This window comes from Oncorhynchus mykiss, chromosome Y (assembly GCF_013265735.2).
Source record: "Oncorhynchus mykiss isolate Arlee chromosome Y, USDA_OmykA_1.1, whole genome shotgun sequence".
Classification (NCBI taxonomy): domain Eukaryota; kingdom Metazoa; phylum Chordata; class Actinopteri; order Salmoniformes; family Salmonidae; genus Oncorhynchus; species Oncorhynchus mykiss.
Window position 1 is genome coordinate 17,130,345 of NC_048593.1, and position 19,275 is coordinate 17,149,619.

General features: G+C 43.0%; 3 protein-coding genes across 4 annotated transcripts in view; all 3 read right to left on the reverse strand.

The window, feature by feature from the left end:
• Positions 1–5,547, reverse strand: part of LOC110509723 (calcium/calmodulin-dependent protein kinase kinase 2) — a 41,836-nt gene extending 36,289 nt beyond the window's left edge. Inside the window, exon 1 of one of the 2 annotated variants that reach the window (XM_036968328.1) lies at positions 5,000–5,547. The gene's annotated coding sequence lies outside the window, so the exon portion shown is untranslated. The remainder of the gene's footprint in view (positions 1–4,999) is intronic. The other variant, XM_036968329.1, reaches the window with a different exon arrangement.
• Positions 5,548–5,905: 358 nt separating this feature from the next.
• On the reverse strand, positions 5,906–9,266 carry LOC110509725 (small nuclear ribonucleoprotein Sm D3). Its single transcript, XM_021590790.2, has 4 exons — positions 9,117–9,266; positions 6,618–6,756; positions 6,291–6,483; positions 5,906–6,148 (listed from the first exon to the last, which is right to left on the reverse strand). Exons 2-4 carry the CDS (start codon positions 6,741–6,743, stop codon positions 6,081–6,083), a joined length of 387 nt encoding a protein of 128 aa, XP_021446465.1. The 5' UTR covers positions 6,744–6,756; positions 9,117–9,266; the 3' UTR covers positions 5,906–6,080.
• Positions 9,267–13,907: 4,641 nt separating this feature from the next.
• On the reverse strand, positions 13,908–18,915 carry adora2ab (adenosine A2a receptor b). Its single transcript, XM_021590791.2, has 2 exons — positions 18,547–18,915; positions 13,908–15,602 (listed from the first exon to the last, which is right to left on the reverse strand). The coding sequence occupies exons 1-2, from the start codon at positions 18,876–18,878 to the stop codon at positions 14,528–14,530; spliced, it is 1,407 nt and encodes a 468-aa protein (XP_021446466.1). The 5' UTR covers positions 18,879–18,915; the 3' UTR covers positions 13,908–14,527.
• Positions 18,916–19,275: the final 360 nt, after the last annotated feature.

Genomic DNA, 19,275 nt, shown 5'->3' on the forward strand with positions numbered 1-19,275 from the left:
CAGCCAAACAAGGTTGTTTACCTCTATCTCAAGTACACCCCCCTGTTCACAACCCAATCTGGGTCCATGATCTGTTCTGATGTTGACTCTGCCCGTCAAGGGTGGTAAAGACGGAGCGGTTTCTCTCGGCAGGTTGATTCCTGACATGGTGTTGAGGGGATTGGCGCTCAGTGTGTGCGAACTGAGTGGGCCCCATAGACTGTGAAGTCAAAGCCGACAGGAAAAACACTCTCATCCCCCAGCCAAGTTCACAACGAGAAGATGGCGTGTGGGAAGAGACACCCCATCCAGGTGGCCTTGACTCTCGCCCCCCCCCCCCCTTTACCTCCACACTATCTATCTCTTCTATACATCCCTCCATCTTTCTTTACCACCACAGTCTTCTGGGAGTGAATTGCTTAAGCTCTCTCCTGGAATCTCTTTCACATTTTCTCTATTCATGTAACTCCCTATAGCTGCCTCTGTATAATCTCTGTCTTCTGTGTCTCTCCTGCTCTGCCTCACACCACTTCTATTCACCCCCCCCCCCCCCCCCCCCATTCCGGGTCAATTCAGAAAGTAAACCAAACCTCAATTCCAATTAAAAAACATTGAAAATGTGATTTTCAGTGTACTTCATGAATTGAAATTGACTCCAACTTCTCCAGCCTCTTTCCTCAGCTTTCTACTGACCGAAACAATGGCAGGGAAACGCTCTGTTGTTGCTTCAACTGCTTATTTCACTGTGAGTAACTTTACAAGGTGATTACTGCTTTTTTATATTGTGTGACGCAGCAACAAAATGTTTAATCATGGGCTGGTGCCACCAACTGAAAAAGTTAGTGGCCCCAGTGTTACCAGGGGAATACAGGCTGGAGCAGTGATTCTTGTGTGTTTCTTTTTTGAAGAAGAGAGACATATCCAGAACATGACGTGGAACCCTTGGGAATCTTCCTCCGTCATTCGTTACCAAGTAACAACACAATAACAATATCAAACAGGGGCCAGTTTCAACAGAGAATAAACAACGAAGTGCCCCTTCATTATTTTCAGAGCAGAGCACTGTTCCCTCCCATGTTGACTAAACTAAACTGTGCAACCTATGTGAATATCACAAGGAATATTCTAGCAACATCCCAGACAACTACCATAGGTTAATTTAAAGAACTTATACCAGGTGTTCTGTCAACATTATAGGAATGTCCTGTGCAACCTAACATCATATGAATGGCTTCACAACAAGGGTTTGCTCATTTTGAGGTGGAAACTTTCCGTGGGAATTAACGGGATTATAGTCAAATTATTATTAATACCATTAATACTTAATTCCATTTAACTGTAGATGTTTTTTGCATTGGATATATTTACCATATCATATGGAGACAAACATAAACCTCTTCTTTTTTTTACCTCCTTTTGCGTGGTTTCCTATTGCTGGTAGTTACTATCTTGTCTCATCGCTACAACTCCCGTACGGACTCGGGAGAGGCGAAGGTCGAAAGCCATGCGTCCTCCGATACACAACCCAACCAACCAAACCTTTTACCTTATCATCAGTAGACATAATTGCAAACGATTAAATCCTTCCAATAGAAATAAAAAAAAATATTTAGTCACAAATGTAACTTTAGTTAAATGAGTTGACTCCTCACATGGGACGGTTTCACTGAACAACAAAAGAAAGGGAATATTGAATGATCCCCAATGATCCTTCGCATCTCCCAAAAACAGTTTCAGCATACATCTGTAAAATGATAACAAAAGCTTCAGGTTCTAGACTGTCTTCCTCTCAGGCTTCCATGTCTTCTCCCTGGACCTCCTCAATGCCCACCTCTTGAACATCAGACTCTGAGGCCTGATCTTCACTGTCACTTTCCAACCTTGTTGAGGATTTCTTCTCTTACATCTGCAAGCAGAGTCTGAACATCAGACAGGATGGCATTGTCTACCTCAATCCGTACAATGGCTGCTGCTATAGGTTTCAGGAGTTTCAGGCTGCTTACCACGCTCTCCCAAAATACATCATCCAGGAGGAGCCTCTTGATTGGGCTGTCCATATCGGCAGACTGTGATATGGCCATTTCTTGGAGAGACTCCTTCACCTCCAGAACACTGTCAAACATGATGACAACACCAGCCCAATGGGTGTTGCTGGGCAGCTTCAATGTGGTGCTCTTATTCTTCTCACTTTGCTTGGTGAGGTAGATTGCTGCTATAACTTGACCCTTCACATACCTAACCATTTCCTTGGCTCTCTTGTAGAGTGTATCCATTGTTTTCAGTGCCATGATGTCCTTAAGGAGCAGATTCAATGCATGAGCAGCACAGCCAATGGGTGTGACGTGAGGGTAGGACTCCTCCATTTTAGACCAAGCAGCCTTCATGTTTGCAGCATTTTCTGTCACCAGTGTAAATACCTTCTGTGGTCCAAGGTCATTGATGACTGCCTTCAACTCATCTGCAATGTAGAGACCGGTGTGTCTGTTGTCCCTTGTGTCTGTGCTCTTGTAGAATACTGGTTGAGGGGTGGAGATGTAGTTAATTATTTCTTGCCCATGAACATTCGACCACCCATCAGAGATGATTGCAATACAGTCTGCTTTCTCTATGATTTGCTTGACCTGCACTTGAACTCTGCATCCAGCAAATTAATAGATAAGTCATGTCTGGTTGGAGGGGTGTATGCTGGGCGAAGAACATTCAGAAATCTCCTCCAATACACATTGCCTGTGAGCATCAGAGGTGAACCAGTTGCATACACAGCTAGAGCAAGACATTCATCAGCATTTCTCTGATTACGTTCCTCCATTGAGTCAAATAAACGTCTGATTCCAGGAGGACCATGAGCTGTTGCTATCGATATGGTGTCTGATTCATCATTTTCACCTCGAATAGATGTAGAGGGACTTGTGTCAGAGGTTGCTTGTTGTGAGCGGTGAGGGAACTTTATGCACTTGGCCAGATGATTCTGCATCTTTGTTGCATTCTTCACATTTGATTTGGTACAGTATTTGCAAATGTACACAGATTTTCCTTCTACATTAGCTGCAGTGAAATGTCTCCACACATCAGATAAAGCCTGTGGCATTTTCCTGTAAAGATTAGAAGAAAGTGTTAAAAAAAATACAATTCCGTGTACAGATAAATAGTTAAGCAGTTAGATTAAAACAACTCCTTTGTAAGATAAATGTTTTTAAATGAAACATGTATGGAAAAAGGTGAATTAACACTCCTCAGTTAGCAGGCTCAAGCAAGCTAAAACCCACATTGTAGCAAAAACTAACTAGCAGGGACTGTTAACAAGTTAGAAATGATTTACACACTTTGTATGTCATATAAAATATATTCACCCCACCCAATTTGGTCATCAAAACTTACCAGAATGCATGTCGTCCTTGGCTCAGACAGTGTAGTAGTGTGGGCTCAATAGCATCTCATTAGGTTGCAAGATCTTGAGAATCAGCTGTACATGTGATGGAAGAATGCACTGGGCATGCAGAGGGGTGCAATTCCATTTGATTTGGGGATAGTTTAACCAAAATATGCCACAATACCTATAATTGCCTTATGTGTATCCCACAAAAAAATGTCACTGTTATAAGCTAACTTTGGATGAATTTAAGAAACATTCCAGGGCTTAACTTCCCACGGAAAATGTCCAACCCTTTGCAACCCTAATCACAACATATTTAGTGTTTTGGGAACCTCTCTCTTTTAATGTACCCACACTGTTCCACAATAGCTTGATTTAGCTTGAGGAGAGAAACTTGGTGAGAAGTGACCCAAGATGTAGGCCAAGCTAGCCTGCCTAACCCACTGTGTTTGAACCTATAATAGAATGGAGTGGGGTCAACTACCCATGACCTACTTGGATCTCAGATGGGTCTTGACCTGTTTCTCGCCATCTATTTCCACTTGCTTGAGATGCTAATGTACACAGTCAGTGATTGAGAAATTCACACACAATTAGCAAGATTACTTATTTACACATTGTCACTTTTTGTCAAGGCAGCTATAATGGAGTCCATGGCAGGCAAAGACAGACAACTTACTACCTTGCTCCTAGAGATCTGAGGCTAAAGCCATTAAACTTCTGTGATCCCTCATTACGGTGGATCGCTGAAGAAGCAGCTTCTTTCCAGCCCTGGAAACAAACAGATGCTGCTCTGAGGGCAACAACACAATGCCATCTGGAGCAGAGGAGTATTCTAAGCATCATTACAGATCAACCCTGTCACTGATCTGTAGATAGTCCGAGACCAGATAAGCCTGTGAATGGCAAAACGAGTCTCCTCTCTCAAGCAGACTACAGCTGCTGTACTATGCTATTTATGCAGAGGTCTCAATGGGACTGATGGTGCCGATTATTAGGCCCATTTGGTATACATTTGACCAAACAGAGATGCTGCAAGAGTGCACGTGGAAAGTTTGGTATCATGACGATATGGCCATAGCTGTCATGACTTATCGATATGGACAGTGCTCAATTGAATAGGAAGTCATTTGCATCAATGTCAACGTTATTCTGCAAACCCACAATTATTATCGTCGGTAACCAGATGTTTCAATGCCGAAGATGTTCCCGATGGCCTGTACATACACAAAACATATAGGACCCCAGTCGCCTGACAGTCGGGGGAACGTCATTTAGCACATCAAAGCAATCAGTAGACACAAACTAATGTTAATTCCATGACATATCTTAAAGTAAATCGAGCTTGCAGGCTAAAATGTTCATGAGCGGATAGAGAATGTCCTGGGCGCGAGACAAGGGCGATGAATAACGCAAAAGCATGCACACCCGGAACATCAAAGGCCCCCTGGAAGGTTCACATTGATAACGGTTTACATTAAACTAGCAAGCTACAGCATAAAATATGTATCGCTAGCTAGATTGCTAACCTAAACGAAGATTAGTGGAAGCAACGCTCACGCTTTAAAAAAAAAAACAATCTCTCGACCACAAACGTGACGCATGGTAGAAATAACGTTACCATCTAATCGTTGCTCTGAAACTTACCTTTTCGGGGGCAATTATGAACTAAGGGCGTTCCGTATGCTAGCCACCTGACTCTGCATGAAATAGTGTTGATGTTGCTGGTAAAATATCTAGCGACGTGAAGAAACTGAACGAAGCATCGTGATAGGTGGCGAGCATCCTCTGAAGAACCAATCCAGCTGGGCAGAAACCGTGTGGCCAGTGGGTGAAACGCTGTAGGTCGTGGACCATATGACAGTATCCCTCCCTGAATATTCACAAAAGGAAAATTAGATATTCACCCCCAATTATCGGAGCATAGTTAACACTAACTTTGCATGGCATTGGGCTTTCTTGGCATAGAAGCATAATGTAGCCTTGATTCATTCTGGCGCCACCATGTGGTACAAAAACGATATTTGACGACCCAGAAAACCAGGTAAAATAATGGGAAAAATGCTAACTGTATAGTTAGCCGTTCACCAAAAAGCAGTTGCAGTGCACATCACAATCACTCAAAAGTCCACAAAGTCGTGAAGGCATGACAAAGCCGCTTCCCCTTCATAGACGGTTCACTCTGGTACCACACAGCAAGCCTGGAACCAACAGGACCCTAAACAGCTTCTACCACCCCATGACTGCTAATTAGTAACCGGACTATCTGAATTGACCCTTCACAGCTGCTACTGTTTATTAGCAATCCTGTTGCCTAGTTACTTCATCCCTACCTATATGTAGATATCTACCTTAATTACCTTGTACCCCTGCACAGCAACTCAGTACTGGTACCCCATGTATAGTCCCATGTATAGTCCTTACTCCTTGTGTATTTATTCCTCGTTATTTTTCTATTCATTCAATTTCTCAGAATTGTTGGAAAGGGCCAGTAAATAAGCATTTCACTGTTTACAAAGCACACGATAAGAATTAGACTGAGACCAAAGGCAATTCAAATTGACAGAACAATTTATTTAAGAAAAAAGAAAAAGTACAATGTCAAAAAGCAGGTCTTGAATTTTTTTTAAAAGGCTAGCAAAATAATTAGATCAAGTAGAGTACCAAATTCTCTAAAGATAAAAAGAAACTGTACAATGCAATCGTTTTAAACTAACCAACGCAGATACTACCGCCTTTTCGGGAAAATGGTTCCTCTTCCCATCCCTCCACCACGACCCCGTCCTCTTGCAGCCACTGCAGAAAAAAAGACAATTAGTCAAAGATGCACAGAAGTTAGCAGTTAATTGCATTTAAAAAAAACATTTTATCCTTAGTTGAGCGCAAATGAGCAATTGCCTCATTCGCCATAGGTGCATGTAGAAGCAGCAGCACTCACCCTGAGCTTTGAGAATGGCTGCCTTCCCCCTTCCTGCTCCAGATCCCTGGTTCTTGTTTTTCATGCTCTTTAACATAGGGGCGTTTTTTAACATGTCCGGTAGGATCAGGAAGCGAATCTTGCTGCCCCGGATATAGACCTGCTCCAATTGGGCTACACGGCCATCCCGATGCGTCACAGTGATATTGGACATCTGAAAGGAAGCGACATACACTTACAACACAACTCAAAAAGGGACAAACACAACCCTCCTATACAGATGAGCTCACAAATATACCCTAAAACAAGATCATTTGTCTGAACGCTAAAGGCAATCAGAAGACCTACCTGGCAGTTCATGTTGTCCTCAGCCTCAATGAGCTTGCCCCTGTACACTTCACCAGTGTTGGTCTCACAGGTCACAATGTGGCCCTCTGCTTCATGCAGAACTTTGATGGGCACGCCAATGGACATATTTCCAAGGGTCCTGTAGAAACAGAGACAAGGTAGACTCATTGTCTGCAGAAATCAATTGGCACCCATCACAATACAAAAAGGTATAAGAGACAGCATTTGGTTTGAGTAAAATGGAAAGGATTAGATTAGCCTACCATACATATATAATACAGCTGAAGTCGGAAGTTTACATACACCTTAGCCAAAAACATTTAAACTCAGTTTCACATTTCCTGACATTTAATCACAGTAAAAATTCCATCTTAGGTCAGTTAGGATCACCACTTTATTTTAAGAATGTGAAATGTCAGAATAATTGTAAAGAAAATTATTTCTTTCAACTTTTATTTCTTTCATCACATTCCCAGTGGGTCAGAGGTTTACATACACTCAATTAGTATTTGGTAGCATTGCCTTTAAATTGTTGAACTTGGGTCAAACGTTTTGGGTAGCCTTCCACAAGCTTCCCACAATAAGTTGGGCGAATTTTGGCCCATTCTTCCAGACAGAGCTGGTGTAACAGAGTCAGGTTTGTAGGCCTCCTTGCTCACACACACACACACCTTTTCAGTTCTGCCCACAAATTGTCTATTTTGTGAAGTGCACCAGACCCTCCTACAGCAAAGCACCCCCACAACATGATGCTGCCACCCCCGTGCTTCACGGTTGGGATGGTGTTCTTCAGCATGCAGCCTCCCCCTTTTTCCTCCAAACATAACAATGGTCATTATGGCCAAACAGTTCTATTTTTGTTTCATCAGACCAGAGGACATTTCTCAAAAAAGTACAATCTTTGTCCCCATGTGCAGTTGCAAACCGTAGCCTCTTTTTTTATGGTGGTTTTGGAGCAGTGGGCGTGTTCCATGCTGAGCAGGATATGTCGCTATAGGACTCGTTTTACTTTGGATATAGATACTTTTGTACCCGTTTCCTCCAGCATCTTCACAAGGTCCTTTGCTGTTGTTCTGGGATTGATTTGCACTTCTCGCACCAAAGTACGTTCATCTCTAGGAGACAGAACGCGTCTCCTTCCTGAGCGGTATGACGGCTGCGTGGTCCCATGGTGTTTATACTTGCATACTATTGTTTTTTTTCTGAGAAGCTTCTAAAGCCATTATATAATTTTCTGGAATTTTCCAAGCTGTTTAACGGCACAGTCAACTTAGTGCATGTAAACTTCTGACCTACTGGAATTGTGATACAGTGACTTATAAGTGAAATAATCTGTCTGTAAACAATTGTTGGAAAAATGACTTGTGTCATACACAAAGTAGATGTCCTAACCGACTTGCCAAAACTATAGTTTGTTAACAGGAAATTTGTGGAGTGGTTGAATAACTCGTTTTAATGACTCCAACCTAAGTGTGTAAACTTCCGACTTCAACTATATATAAAGTGCTTGATCTGCTCTGCCTTACCCCTGGTTGTGCTCAGCCAGAGTCCTTCGGTTTGCCCTGCCTCACCTACACTGCAATGCCCCACGTTTACCTTTTATCTGGAAAACCGACCCCTGCGATGTGTGGTCTTCAGTTCATGCACTCACCTTGCTGACCCAGTCCAAGATCTGTCTCCACTGTTGGCAATGGTATGCCTTGCCTGATTCAGCCTTGGACTATTGTTAAAATGAGATGCACTGAACTTGTAATTGGCCAACCAGAGGATGTACTTGAGTGGTTCCTTCCCAGTTTCCTGCTACCTGTAGCAGTTCTTTGCAATTGTATTGGCACCTGGCCTGGCTTTCAATTACTGTGGCAATGGTATTCAATTCCCCATAGACCTAGTTATTTAGTCCTACATGTTGGAGCTCGAAGCCTACAATTTTCACTGTACCCTGCAATCACACCTGCACATGTGACTATTACAACACTGAATCTGAGCATGGCCTTATGTTTTGGCCTACATTGTAAACAAAGTAACACACCTTTTCAATTCTACTGAAAATAGAAGGGAGTTTCAGTAACAACGTTTATAGTTAATTTCTGAGCCAGGTAAATAAAAATAGGACTTTAAAAACAGTCAAACGTAGTTACTTATAGGCTCCCGAGTGGCGCAGCGGTCTAAGGCACTGCGTCTCAGTGCTTGAAAAATCACTACAGTCCCTGGTTCGCAACCGGTTCGCAACCGGTTCGCAACCGTGATCGGGAGTCCCATAGGGCGGTGCACAATTAGTTAAGCCTCGTCCGGGTTAGTGGAATGTTTAGCCGGGGTAGGCGGTCATTGTCAAATGTAGTTAAATAAATAAAAAATAATACTAATAATGTGGGTCCAGCATGCTAGCAAGGGTGGGTGTGTCGGCCTCGCTCATAGTAAAAGTAATCTAGCAACTAACACAACAGGTAACTAACTACCTACATGAACAAATGCAAACATTCAACATGGTATTTTGTTTACCTTTCAACGGGAACGAAGTTGTTCTTTCTTGAGTTCCGTATTCTGTATTTCAAGCTTACCCAACGTGCGACGAATGAATGAACGAGCAGCGAGAATACTTTGTGCGTTTTCCAACTACCCAGAATGCAACTTGAGAAAGGAAGAAGAAAAAAGTGCTTCCGGTTAAAACATGAAGTGATGCCTCATGGGACTTGCTGTCTTTCTCGACATACCCCACTTCTTTCAATACAGATGGCCCTACTGTAAAACAAAAAAACTAATTAACGTGTTTCGATTAACGTGTTTAAACAAATGAAATATACGTACAATGTGAAATCCATTAAAAAAAAAAAAAATTCACTCTGATCTGCTATGATTCAACCAGTGGTGTAAAGTTCTTAAGTAAAAATACTTGAAAGTACTACTTAAGTAGTTTTTTTGGGTATCTGAACTTTACTTAACTGTTATATTTTGATTACTTTTACTTCCCTACATTCCTAAAGAATTTTCCTGACACCTAAAAGCACATCTTACATTTTGAATGCTTAGCAGGACAGGAAAATGGTCTCACACACTTAGTAAGAGAACATCCCTGATCATCCCTGCTGCCTCTGATCTGGCGGACTCACTAAGCACATGCTTTGTTTGTAAATAACATCTTAGTGTTGGAGCGTGCCCCTTGCTATCAGTAAATTAAAAAACTAGAAAATCAGGCTGTCTGGTTTGCTTAATATAAGACATTTTTTATTATTTATACTTTTACTTTTGATGCTTAACTCGACTTCCACTTTTGCTAATTTCCCTTGTTTCTCAGGCTAATTGACAATGACAGCTACAACATTTTTTTCTCGCTTCCTTCAAAACGCCTCAGTGCATGTTTGGTCAGTTTCACAGCTGATGTGATAAACATTGCCATGACCCTGGCTGCCACTGGATGAAGTAATGTAGGCAACTGTAATTTATTCTAAGCAATGCACCCTCTCAATGCTCCTGCCTTTTGCCCGTATTGGTGTACTACAGGATTGTACACCACTGTTGAATCTAGTGGTGGTAAAACTACCCAATTGTTATAAGACACTCAGTAAAATGCTACTTGAGTAAAAATCAAAAAGTATTTGCTTTTAAATATACATAAGTATCAAAAGTAAATGTAACTGCTCAAACATACTTAAAGACATGCTCCTTTAATTTGGCGACTGAGAAAGTATTTGGGCTGGATGTGTCAATGTGTAGTTCACACATGCATAATCTATGAGCAGAATTACTATTTTACCTCAATTAACCACGAAATCCCTAGTTTGAAAGCAACTGTTTTCTTGAAGCTGTGCTGTGCAATTTTACTACATTTCCCAACACATGGGCCAGCCCCCTAGCAATTCGAGTTCTAGCCAATGAGCTTCAGCCCTTCGCATTTGAGTGACAGCGAGAAAGAGGCCTGCCCAGCGTTATCCAATGAGGTTTCCGGGTGGGCCCAATGACTCATTGGACAGAACAGAGCAATGATGTGGTGCATATATCTGCATATATGTGATGTAGTTAGACGTTTCCGTAGACCACTTTTGGCTTGTGAGTGCTACTTTCAGAACTAGTTTCAGTTCTCTATGTCTGACAAGTAGTATGGCGCTGCGGCTCTGAGTATTGTTTCTTCATCCTACTGTATGTAATGTTTAATCAGTGAATTGTTTTGATGGGTTTTTTTTCACTGCTCAGAGAAATTAGTCATTGAAGTTGTTAGATTCATGTCCCATCCTACATCCTGATATAACCCGGTTCTGGCCACTAGATGGTGCTGTTCCAGGTGATTTATTTTTTTAAAGAGACATTGGTTTCTAGTTTATGGACAAGGTATGACAGCAATCCATGCATTGGTTTTGTTGTCCACTGTTTCAAATCCAAAGCAAGTCAATAGTACCTATGTTAGCAATTTCACGCTTCATGTCGAAATCATCCTAAAGTATGTAAAAATTGATTGTGTAACTCAATGATGTTACTTATAGATTATTTGGATATTAACCGCAAAATGCTAATATAGGTACCATTGACTTGCTAAAAAGTTTAGCATTTGAAACAGTGGCCAAGTAAACAAAACCAAAGTATGAGTTGCTGTCATACCTTGTCCATTAACTGCTTACAGGGTAAGGAAACCAATGTAATTTTGTAATTTGGGTGAACTATCCCTTTAACACTGAGGGGGGATTCTTAAAAAAAAACATAAAATTCACTAAGAATACATTATATAGGATGAAGAAACAATATTCCAAGCCGCAGCTCAATACTTCTTGTCTGACACGGAGAACTGATACTGTATACTCATTGTTAGGGTGTATTAATAATAATAATACAAATTCATTTTGGGGGGTCGGGGGCTCTAAGGGGCGGCAGGTAGCCTAGTGGTTAGAGCGTTGGGCCAGTAACCGAAAGGTTGCTGGATTGAATCCCCGAGCTGACAAGGTAAAAATCTGTCATTCTGCCCCTGGCAGTTAACTCACTGTTCCCTGGTTGGCCGTCATTGTAAATAAAAACAAATTCTTAACTGACTTGCCCAGTTAAATAACGGTTAAATAAAAATGTTTAAAAAGTGACAGCTTACTGACCTTCGGAAAGTATTCAGACCCCTTGACTTTTTCCACATTTTCTTACATTACAGCCTTTTTCTAAAATAGATTAAATAAAACAATTTCCTCATCAATCTACATACAATACCCCATAATGACAAAGCAAAAACAGGTTTTTAGAAACTTTTGCAAATGTATTAAAAACAAAAAACTGAAATACCTTATTTACATAAGTATTCAGACCCGTTGCCATGAGACTCGAAATTGAGCTCAGGTGTATCCTGTTTCCATTGATCATCCTTGAGATGTTTCTACAACTTGATTGGTCCACCTGTGGTACATTCAATTGATTGAAACAAGATTCTCTGGTCTGATGAAACCAAGATTGAACTCTTTGGCCTGAATGCCAAGCGTCACATCTGTAGGAAACCTGGCACCATCTCTACGGTGAAGCAGGGTGAACCTGATCGACCCTCTCTGGAGAGACCTGAAAATAGCCGTGCAGCAACGCTCCTCATCCAGCCTGACAGAGCTTGAGAGGATCTGCTGAAAAGAATGTGAGAAACTCCCAAAATACAGATGTGCCAAGTTTGTAGCATCATACCCAAGAAAACTTGAGGCTGTAATCGCTGCCAAAGGAGCTTCAACAGAATACTGAGTAAAGGGTCTGAATACTTAAGTAAATGTGATATTTATGTTTTATTATTTTTTATAAAAAACAGTTTTTGCTTTGAGCTCAATTTCGAGTCTCATAACAAAGGGTTTTTGCTTTGTCATTATGGGGAATTGTGTGTAGATTGATGACGGAAAAAAACGATTTAATACGTACCATTTAAATGTGGAAAAAGCCAAGAAGTCTGACTACTTTCCGAAGGCACTGTATGTCGCCTATGCATGGGACCGGCCCTGCTCTAAGCTTCAGACCAAAACTCAATTCAAGCTTCAAATAAACCTGCCAGGGACCTTGATCTACACATCTCTCCATCCATCTGTTACCTTAAATGCACACTTATTTAGTTTGTGCCAATAACCTAGAGACATGAATCTGAGGGTATATCGGGGTAGGTTCCTTGTTCCTGTCAATCATTGGCTTATTGGTGAAATCAGCAGTCAGGCAATATCTTCTTTAAGTAAATCAATCAAGGGATTTTATGATGGTTACCGAAATCCCTGTAAGTTATAGATCTCATTTTCATATTTCCTTTATCTCGTGTTTATCATAGTAACACAACACAAAGCCTTTTTAAGAGCCATTTGCTAATGTCCACCTTACATTTTCATTCACTGCATAATGTTATGATAGACGCTCAATAAATGCAATGCATATTTTTTTTAAAACTAAGCTGGGAGCACTTATGGAGAGAACTCTTCCTCCACATCACACGATTGCGCTGGGGAGCAAACACTGCTTAAAGTAGGTCTTTCACACAGTGGAGGAGCTTTTTAATGAGGAAAAGGAAGGTGTAATGGCACAATAAAATACATAAAATGCACCTTTATTTTATTTCCATTGCATTAGGCACAGTGACTGGCGTCAGCAAGTACTCAGTAAACACAGTCAAACCAGTTGGTGAGCGTGTGTGTGTGTGTGTGTGGGGGGGGGGGGGGGGGGGGGGGGGTAAAGATGTGTCCACTTTTATTTGAACAGTGAGATAAAATCCTGTGTGTTTTGCCTTGTTGGCAATGCTTGTAGGGGATTCTGGCTCTGAAGTAAAATGATTACAATTATCTTGTTACTCAATAGATTTGTATCGGGTGACTGGTGCTTTTGACCAGGTTATCGATTTTACATATACACAGAGTATATTTGGCTGTAAGATAAGCAAGACTCATTGTTACAGAGGCTATATATGGAGGCTACATGGAACAATACATTTTCCCCTTGGGAGTAATGTAATTTGTTTTCACTTCAGTGGTGAGCGCGCAATCGTAGGATGCTGCGATTTACTGTCCAATCAGATGCAGTGTCATAGCTTTCTATAGAAACTACTAGATTTCTACAATCTTAGAAAAAAAGGTGCTATCTAGAACCTAAAAGAGTTCTACCAGCTGTCCCCACAGGATAACCCTCTACATGGAACCCAAAAGAGTTCTACCTGGAATCAAATAGGGTTCTACCTGGAACCAAAAAGAGTTCTATTGGGACAGGCGAAGAACCCTTTTGGAACCCTTTTCTAGCGTTATGTGACTTGCTGTATAATGCACTCTCCTCAACAGGACTCACTTAAATAACCACACACAATGACAACATGGCTTATTAAGGTATTTTAATAACCTGACATGGAAACACACAAGGGACCAGCGTTTGAAAACATGACACAATTGGAGGAATACTGCACTTCATAAGAGAGAGAATACATTCCCGACGTCTCACACTGACATACAGTAGTTGCATTAACTCAGTAGTGGTTGGCCAGCAATACCAAATATTGAGTCATACAGTATTGGACAGTGTCCAGGGGCAACATGGTTTCGGTCATAATCTGTCAGCATATGACAGGTGCTCAGTAGATCAGACCATTCATTTATATCGTCATACATTTTCAATTCTGAAAGACTATTAGCCTACAGGAAAGAGCCTCAGAGGTAACGTGTACAAAACGTGTCCACCAACAACAGCTATGTGATAAGTAAACAAAAGCTCAATGGCTAGGCGTGATTTAATGCCAGTTTGCTGTTGCCCTTTCAGGCTCAAGAAGTCTCCCCCTAAAGAAAGAAAAGCTATTTCTAGTCAGTGCAACCATTTCCAATATTTCTGTAGAATTTATTTTACAGGTGAAGGGAACATGCTTTTGTCCTGGTCCCTCACTTCTCCCCCTCCTAGTTGATGATGTAGGTTGGGGTATCAGTAACTTGTCCACCATGGAGATAACTATGTCATGAGACCTCTGTGAGTTCTATTGAGTGGTTAGGGCTGGTTAGTGTGGGGGACAGAGGCCTGACGTGCACAAAGGATATGTTCCCACTGTCCTTCACCTCCATCAACACGGTTGTAGTCTCAACCCCACTTTGGTCCGCACATCCCATGATGCATTGCTGCTGCCTGGGAGACACCGGGGCATCGCCTTTGTTGTGTCCGTTTTCAATGGAGCTGATTGGTGCAGGGTCTGACTGTTGTGGTGACCATTGGCAGGAGTCAGAGTAAGCTTCTTTCCCAGCTCTATGAGTCTCTATGGGGGTCCGAGTGGGGCTGGGTTTGGGGCTGGACTCCAGGGAATAACTGTTCCCCATGGTGCCACACGAGCTGTCCACCATGCTGATGCGAGTAGAGGCACGCGTGATACTGCTGCTGCTACCCAGCCCTCTGCCACCCCCTCCCCCAGCTCCATGCCCCTCCCAGTGCCCCAGGATGTGCTTGCGCAGGATCCTGCGGAAGGTGTGGCGGAACTCCCGGATGCGATATGCATAGATGAAGGGGTTGACCACGGAGTTGGCGTGGGACAGGATGATGGCGATGTTCATCACCCAGACGTGCGGGCGCCCACAGTCCTGGCAGAACAGGTTGAAGCAATTGATGATGTGAAGGGGCAACCAGCAGAGGGCGAATAGCCCCACGATGATGGCCAGAGACTTGGCTGCGTGGACCTCCTTCTGCAGGGTGGAGCGGGACGATGTGGACGATGAGCATGCCCCAGGGGCGTGCATGTGAGCCAGCTTCAGGTCCATCAGTCTCAGCTGGCGCCGCGCCGCCATGAAGATGCGGGCGTAGATGACCAGCATGGCTAGCAGGGGCACCAGCACACAACCGAAGAAGTTGAAGTAGACCATATATTCCAGGGTGACCACACCCTCGAACAGGCACTCTGTCATGCCTTCGGGGCACGAGCTGCTGTTGGTGCCGTTGACACCCCTGTTCCAGCCCAGCATGGGCGTGAGGCCGATGCCCACAGAGAGAACCCAGCACACTGCGATAATGCCCTTTGCCCTCCCGGACGTCACAAGACTGTTATACCTAGAGGATCACGTGAAAACATGAGAGGAATTCAGATAGGCATTTTGTATTGTTACATGACACAGAAATGCTCCCAGGATGAGAGGGCTCCTCTATTCAGGTTCAGACACTCCCAGTAACACTCAATAAGAAAGCAAGTTCACTTTTCCTGGACCCAACCAATGAATTTTACTTCCTGTAATCAGAGAGCTTAGAGAACGTATGGGACAGACTTCAGAGGGTAAAAAGCCTTTTTCCCGAGAACATACTAGTATTTGCATATATAGCAGTAAGCTCTTGGAAACTGAGTCCATTGTTTGGGAGACTCGACCAGTCATGCCATACTAGGAGATGGAGCAGTGGATATCAGGTCATGTACTACATGTAGATTTAAGAAAGCATTTCCTACCTGTATTGTGATTTAGGGATCATTGCACAAAAGCCTATCTATAGTCTGATGTAAGTCTTCTTGGCGTTGCTTTGTTTCTGCATCAGACATTAGACAAATGGAAATCAGTGTCATGAACAATGTATCAGGCTATATTAGTTTTGCTGTCTGTCTTCTTCCATTGGTCATGTCTAAACCAGAGTTCATAATGTACACCAGGGTGGAAGTCAGAAGGCAGCGCCACAGGCACATGACCCTGTTGTTTGTGGTTATGGGGGTGGGTTTGGGGGTCCAGTGGGGATTTAGTCCTCTTTGACTGAGACCTCTGTGGACCAGGGTGGCGGCAAGTTTATTAAGCCCCTTGGATCTATGGTCATTGGCACCAAAGCTCCGGCTCCAATGGAAGCTCAATCATATCCACACACACACACACACACACACACACACACACACCCTGGCTGGGCCCTTTTGCAATAAACACCTGCTTTAGGACTTTTCCATGAAAGCAATGCCTTCCCACTGGAGAATCAAAATTTCAATTGCGACTGTGACCAAACAGTGCCTTTGATTCCCCACACATTTGTAGTATGAAGCATTAATGCGTGTCTTAATATTTCACTCTAGTAAAGAAAAGGGATTTGCAAGCTGAACTATTTGGTTGTTGCCAAGTTGTTTGCCGGTTGAGTTTTTTGATTGTAGTCTGATGGAAACAGGGTTGGGTAGGTTACTTTCTATGGGTTCTATTTTCGTCTCGTTAAGGCGGCGCTCGTGTCAAAAGTACGTTAGCTTGCAAATTCGTCATGTCAAAACTGGCGCACTGGCATTTTCCAGACCTAACGCCAGGTTCGGGAATTGATCTGTCTTATATCAGCTTAGATGGACTGGTTGGAAATATTTGAGGTGTGTCCTTAAAAACATGATCCGAAGTTCTAATTTCAGGCAGCGATGGTAGGGATATATAAGACCAAACAAAAACTGTGTTTAGATGTAACACAGTTGGTTATGCCTTGAATATTGAGAGTGGAAACACAGCCTATCCATCCATGACGCACACTGTCCATATTCGCATGGAACAAGCGTAGACTAATGTGCCTTTGATGCATGTGTACGTTGTATTTAGTTAAAATACCCAATGTAATCACGAAGTAGTCAATACTGTCCATAAAGGGTTTGGCTCCTGAGACCGCTTGGAAATACATCTTAAATCACCAAAGATTTATAGCTGACATTCCCTTTTTATCTATGCATTGTGGGCAGGCCCACATTATTTTAGCCATGCAGGTCCCGTTTTGGATGTGCGTAAAACCTCCATAGTCTGCGTTCTTTTAGTATTATATGCCCACAGGGGAAAATGATGGTGTAGCCTATTTAAAACAAGTTGTTGTTTTGTTTTGTTTCAAATTTGATTAGAATGGCAGGAAATAACCCTTAACAAATGTTCAAAGTTACATATTTGTCCCTTATACAAGCTTGAGTGCCTTATTAACCAAACATTATATAGCGTCCTAATAAACTAGCTATCTCGATTTTTATTGCTGGAAATTTATTGCAGTTAATGTTGCTAATGACTGGTGTTGAGCAGATAGCATTATCTACCTGTCATCACACCCTGATGGAGAACTGGACAACAGAAAAATAACAACGCTCTCTCACTCGCTAAAGCAAAGAGTGTCAAAAGCACACTTGACAGGCTCTTCCGGCAGCGCAAATGGAGACAATTCAGGCTGAGGATTGAGTTTGGCAGATCCTAATCTGCTACACAGTCACAGACCAGTATAGAATAGAAGAGGCACATGGGACATTCCACATTCAACACATTATAAAAGATCATTAGACATAACTAATAAAGACAACAAATAATTGTCATAATTATTAACTCATCTGACCCTACTGGACATCCACAAAAATATTGTTTATTTCAGTTATTGTTATGTATAAACAATCTCCAATTGCTACTAAAGGCAAGACTAATTAAAACACGTTCCTACATTCTTTGGGGAAACTGACTATTGATTGAAGAGGGATGACAATGCTCTGTGTCCACCCCGTCACACTGACAGAGAGGCTACGTGAGCTGATGCACGTTTCTGCTAAGGTGATCCGGGGCTGTTTAAGGTGAGAACACTGGCCTCTCTATCGATACGGTGCCTGGGCCTGCCCCTTCACCGCTCTCCCTTGGTGTTGATTTACCAGGAGGATAACGATCAAAGCCTTCAGTCCTTTCAGTCCTTCCAACAGCACACAAACACTAACCCAATGAAGCCTGTGGAGACATTTACCTGTGTCTGCCCTGCGCTGGGGAGATGAACCCTAATCCAATAACCTCACTGTAATTCAATGTGTTTTGATACACAAATGCATTTTGTTGTGCGTCACTTAGATCACAGCCAAGATCTAACAGGTCTGAGGATCTGCCTTTGGTGTTCTGCAAATAAGACAGCGTATTAAACATGGATGATACCTGTTTATGTTTCATTGTTGGTTTCTAGAAAAAGACCAGGAACAGAGTGTCACCACCATCCTCAGCCCAGTCCCCCTCCCTCCAATCCCCTCCCTCTCCTCCCCTGCTAAGATCACCTGAGGGGGCTCTTGATGGCGATGTAGCGGTCCACAGCGATGGCCAGCAGGCTGAAGATTGAGCTCTGGGTGAGCACCAGTACGAAGCAGGCGATGAACAGGCAGCCGTGGAAGTTGGCACAGAAGCCCGTGCTGATGGTGATGGCGAAGGGGATGGCCAGCAAGCCCACAGCGATATCTGCCACTGCCAGGGACACCACAAAGTAGTTGGTGATGCTCTGCAAGGTGCTGTTGAGGCACACGGCCCAGCAGACCAGCATGTTACCGGTCACGGCCAGAAAGGCTATGACCAGCTCCAGGGCGATGTAGACAAGGGAGGCATTGTTCAGCATGGTGGGGCTGGGGTCACGTTGAAGGTCACAGCCAGAGTCTGAGTCAGGTAGCAGGGAAGGGGCTTCTTCGTCTCTACACGCATCGCTACACGTGCAGACACTCCCCCTCCAACAGCAAGCCTCACACACACACACACACGCACACGCACACACACACACACACACACACAGGTGAGGTGCTATTGCAGTGCTGCCAGGGACTGTTCTTTCAGTGATTAGCAGGACCCACCACCACTAACCACTTCCTGTTTATACACCCGACACTCAGGCAATGGTGCCACTGCCAAACACAGAGCAAATGAAGAAGTGAGTTGAGATTCACTCTAATGTATTGTCACTCTACAGAAGGTTATTTGGTTCTCTTCTTCTTCCACTTCTTCTGTCCAATCGTGCTTTC

Bases quoted from the DNA above. Each gene is read 5' to 3' on its own strand.
- LOC110509725 (XM_021590790.2), bottom strand. From the start codon at position 6,743: ATGTCCATTGGCGTGCCCATCAAAGTTCTGCATGAAGCAGAGGGCCAC. The intron at 6,484-6,617 runs GTAGGTCTTCTG...GCTTCCTTTCAG, and splicing joins AGGACAACATGAACTGCCAG to ATGTCCAATATCACTGTGAC. The intron at 6,149-6,290 runs GTGAGTGCTGCT...TTTTTTCTGCAG, and splicing joins AGCCATTCTCAAAGCTCAGG to TGGCTGCAAGAGGACGGGGT.
- adora2ab (XM_021590791.2), bottom strand. From the start codon at position 18,878: ATGCTGAACAATGCCTCCCTTGTCTACATCGCCCTGGAGCTGGTCATA. The intron at 15,603-18,546 runs GTGATCTTAGCA...GTGATCCTCTAG, and splicing joins GCCATCAAGAGCCCCCTCAG to GTATAACAGTCTTGTGACGT.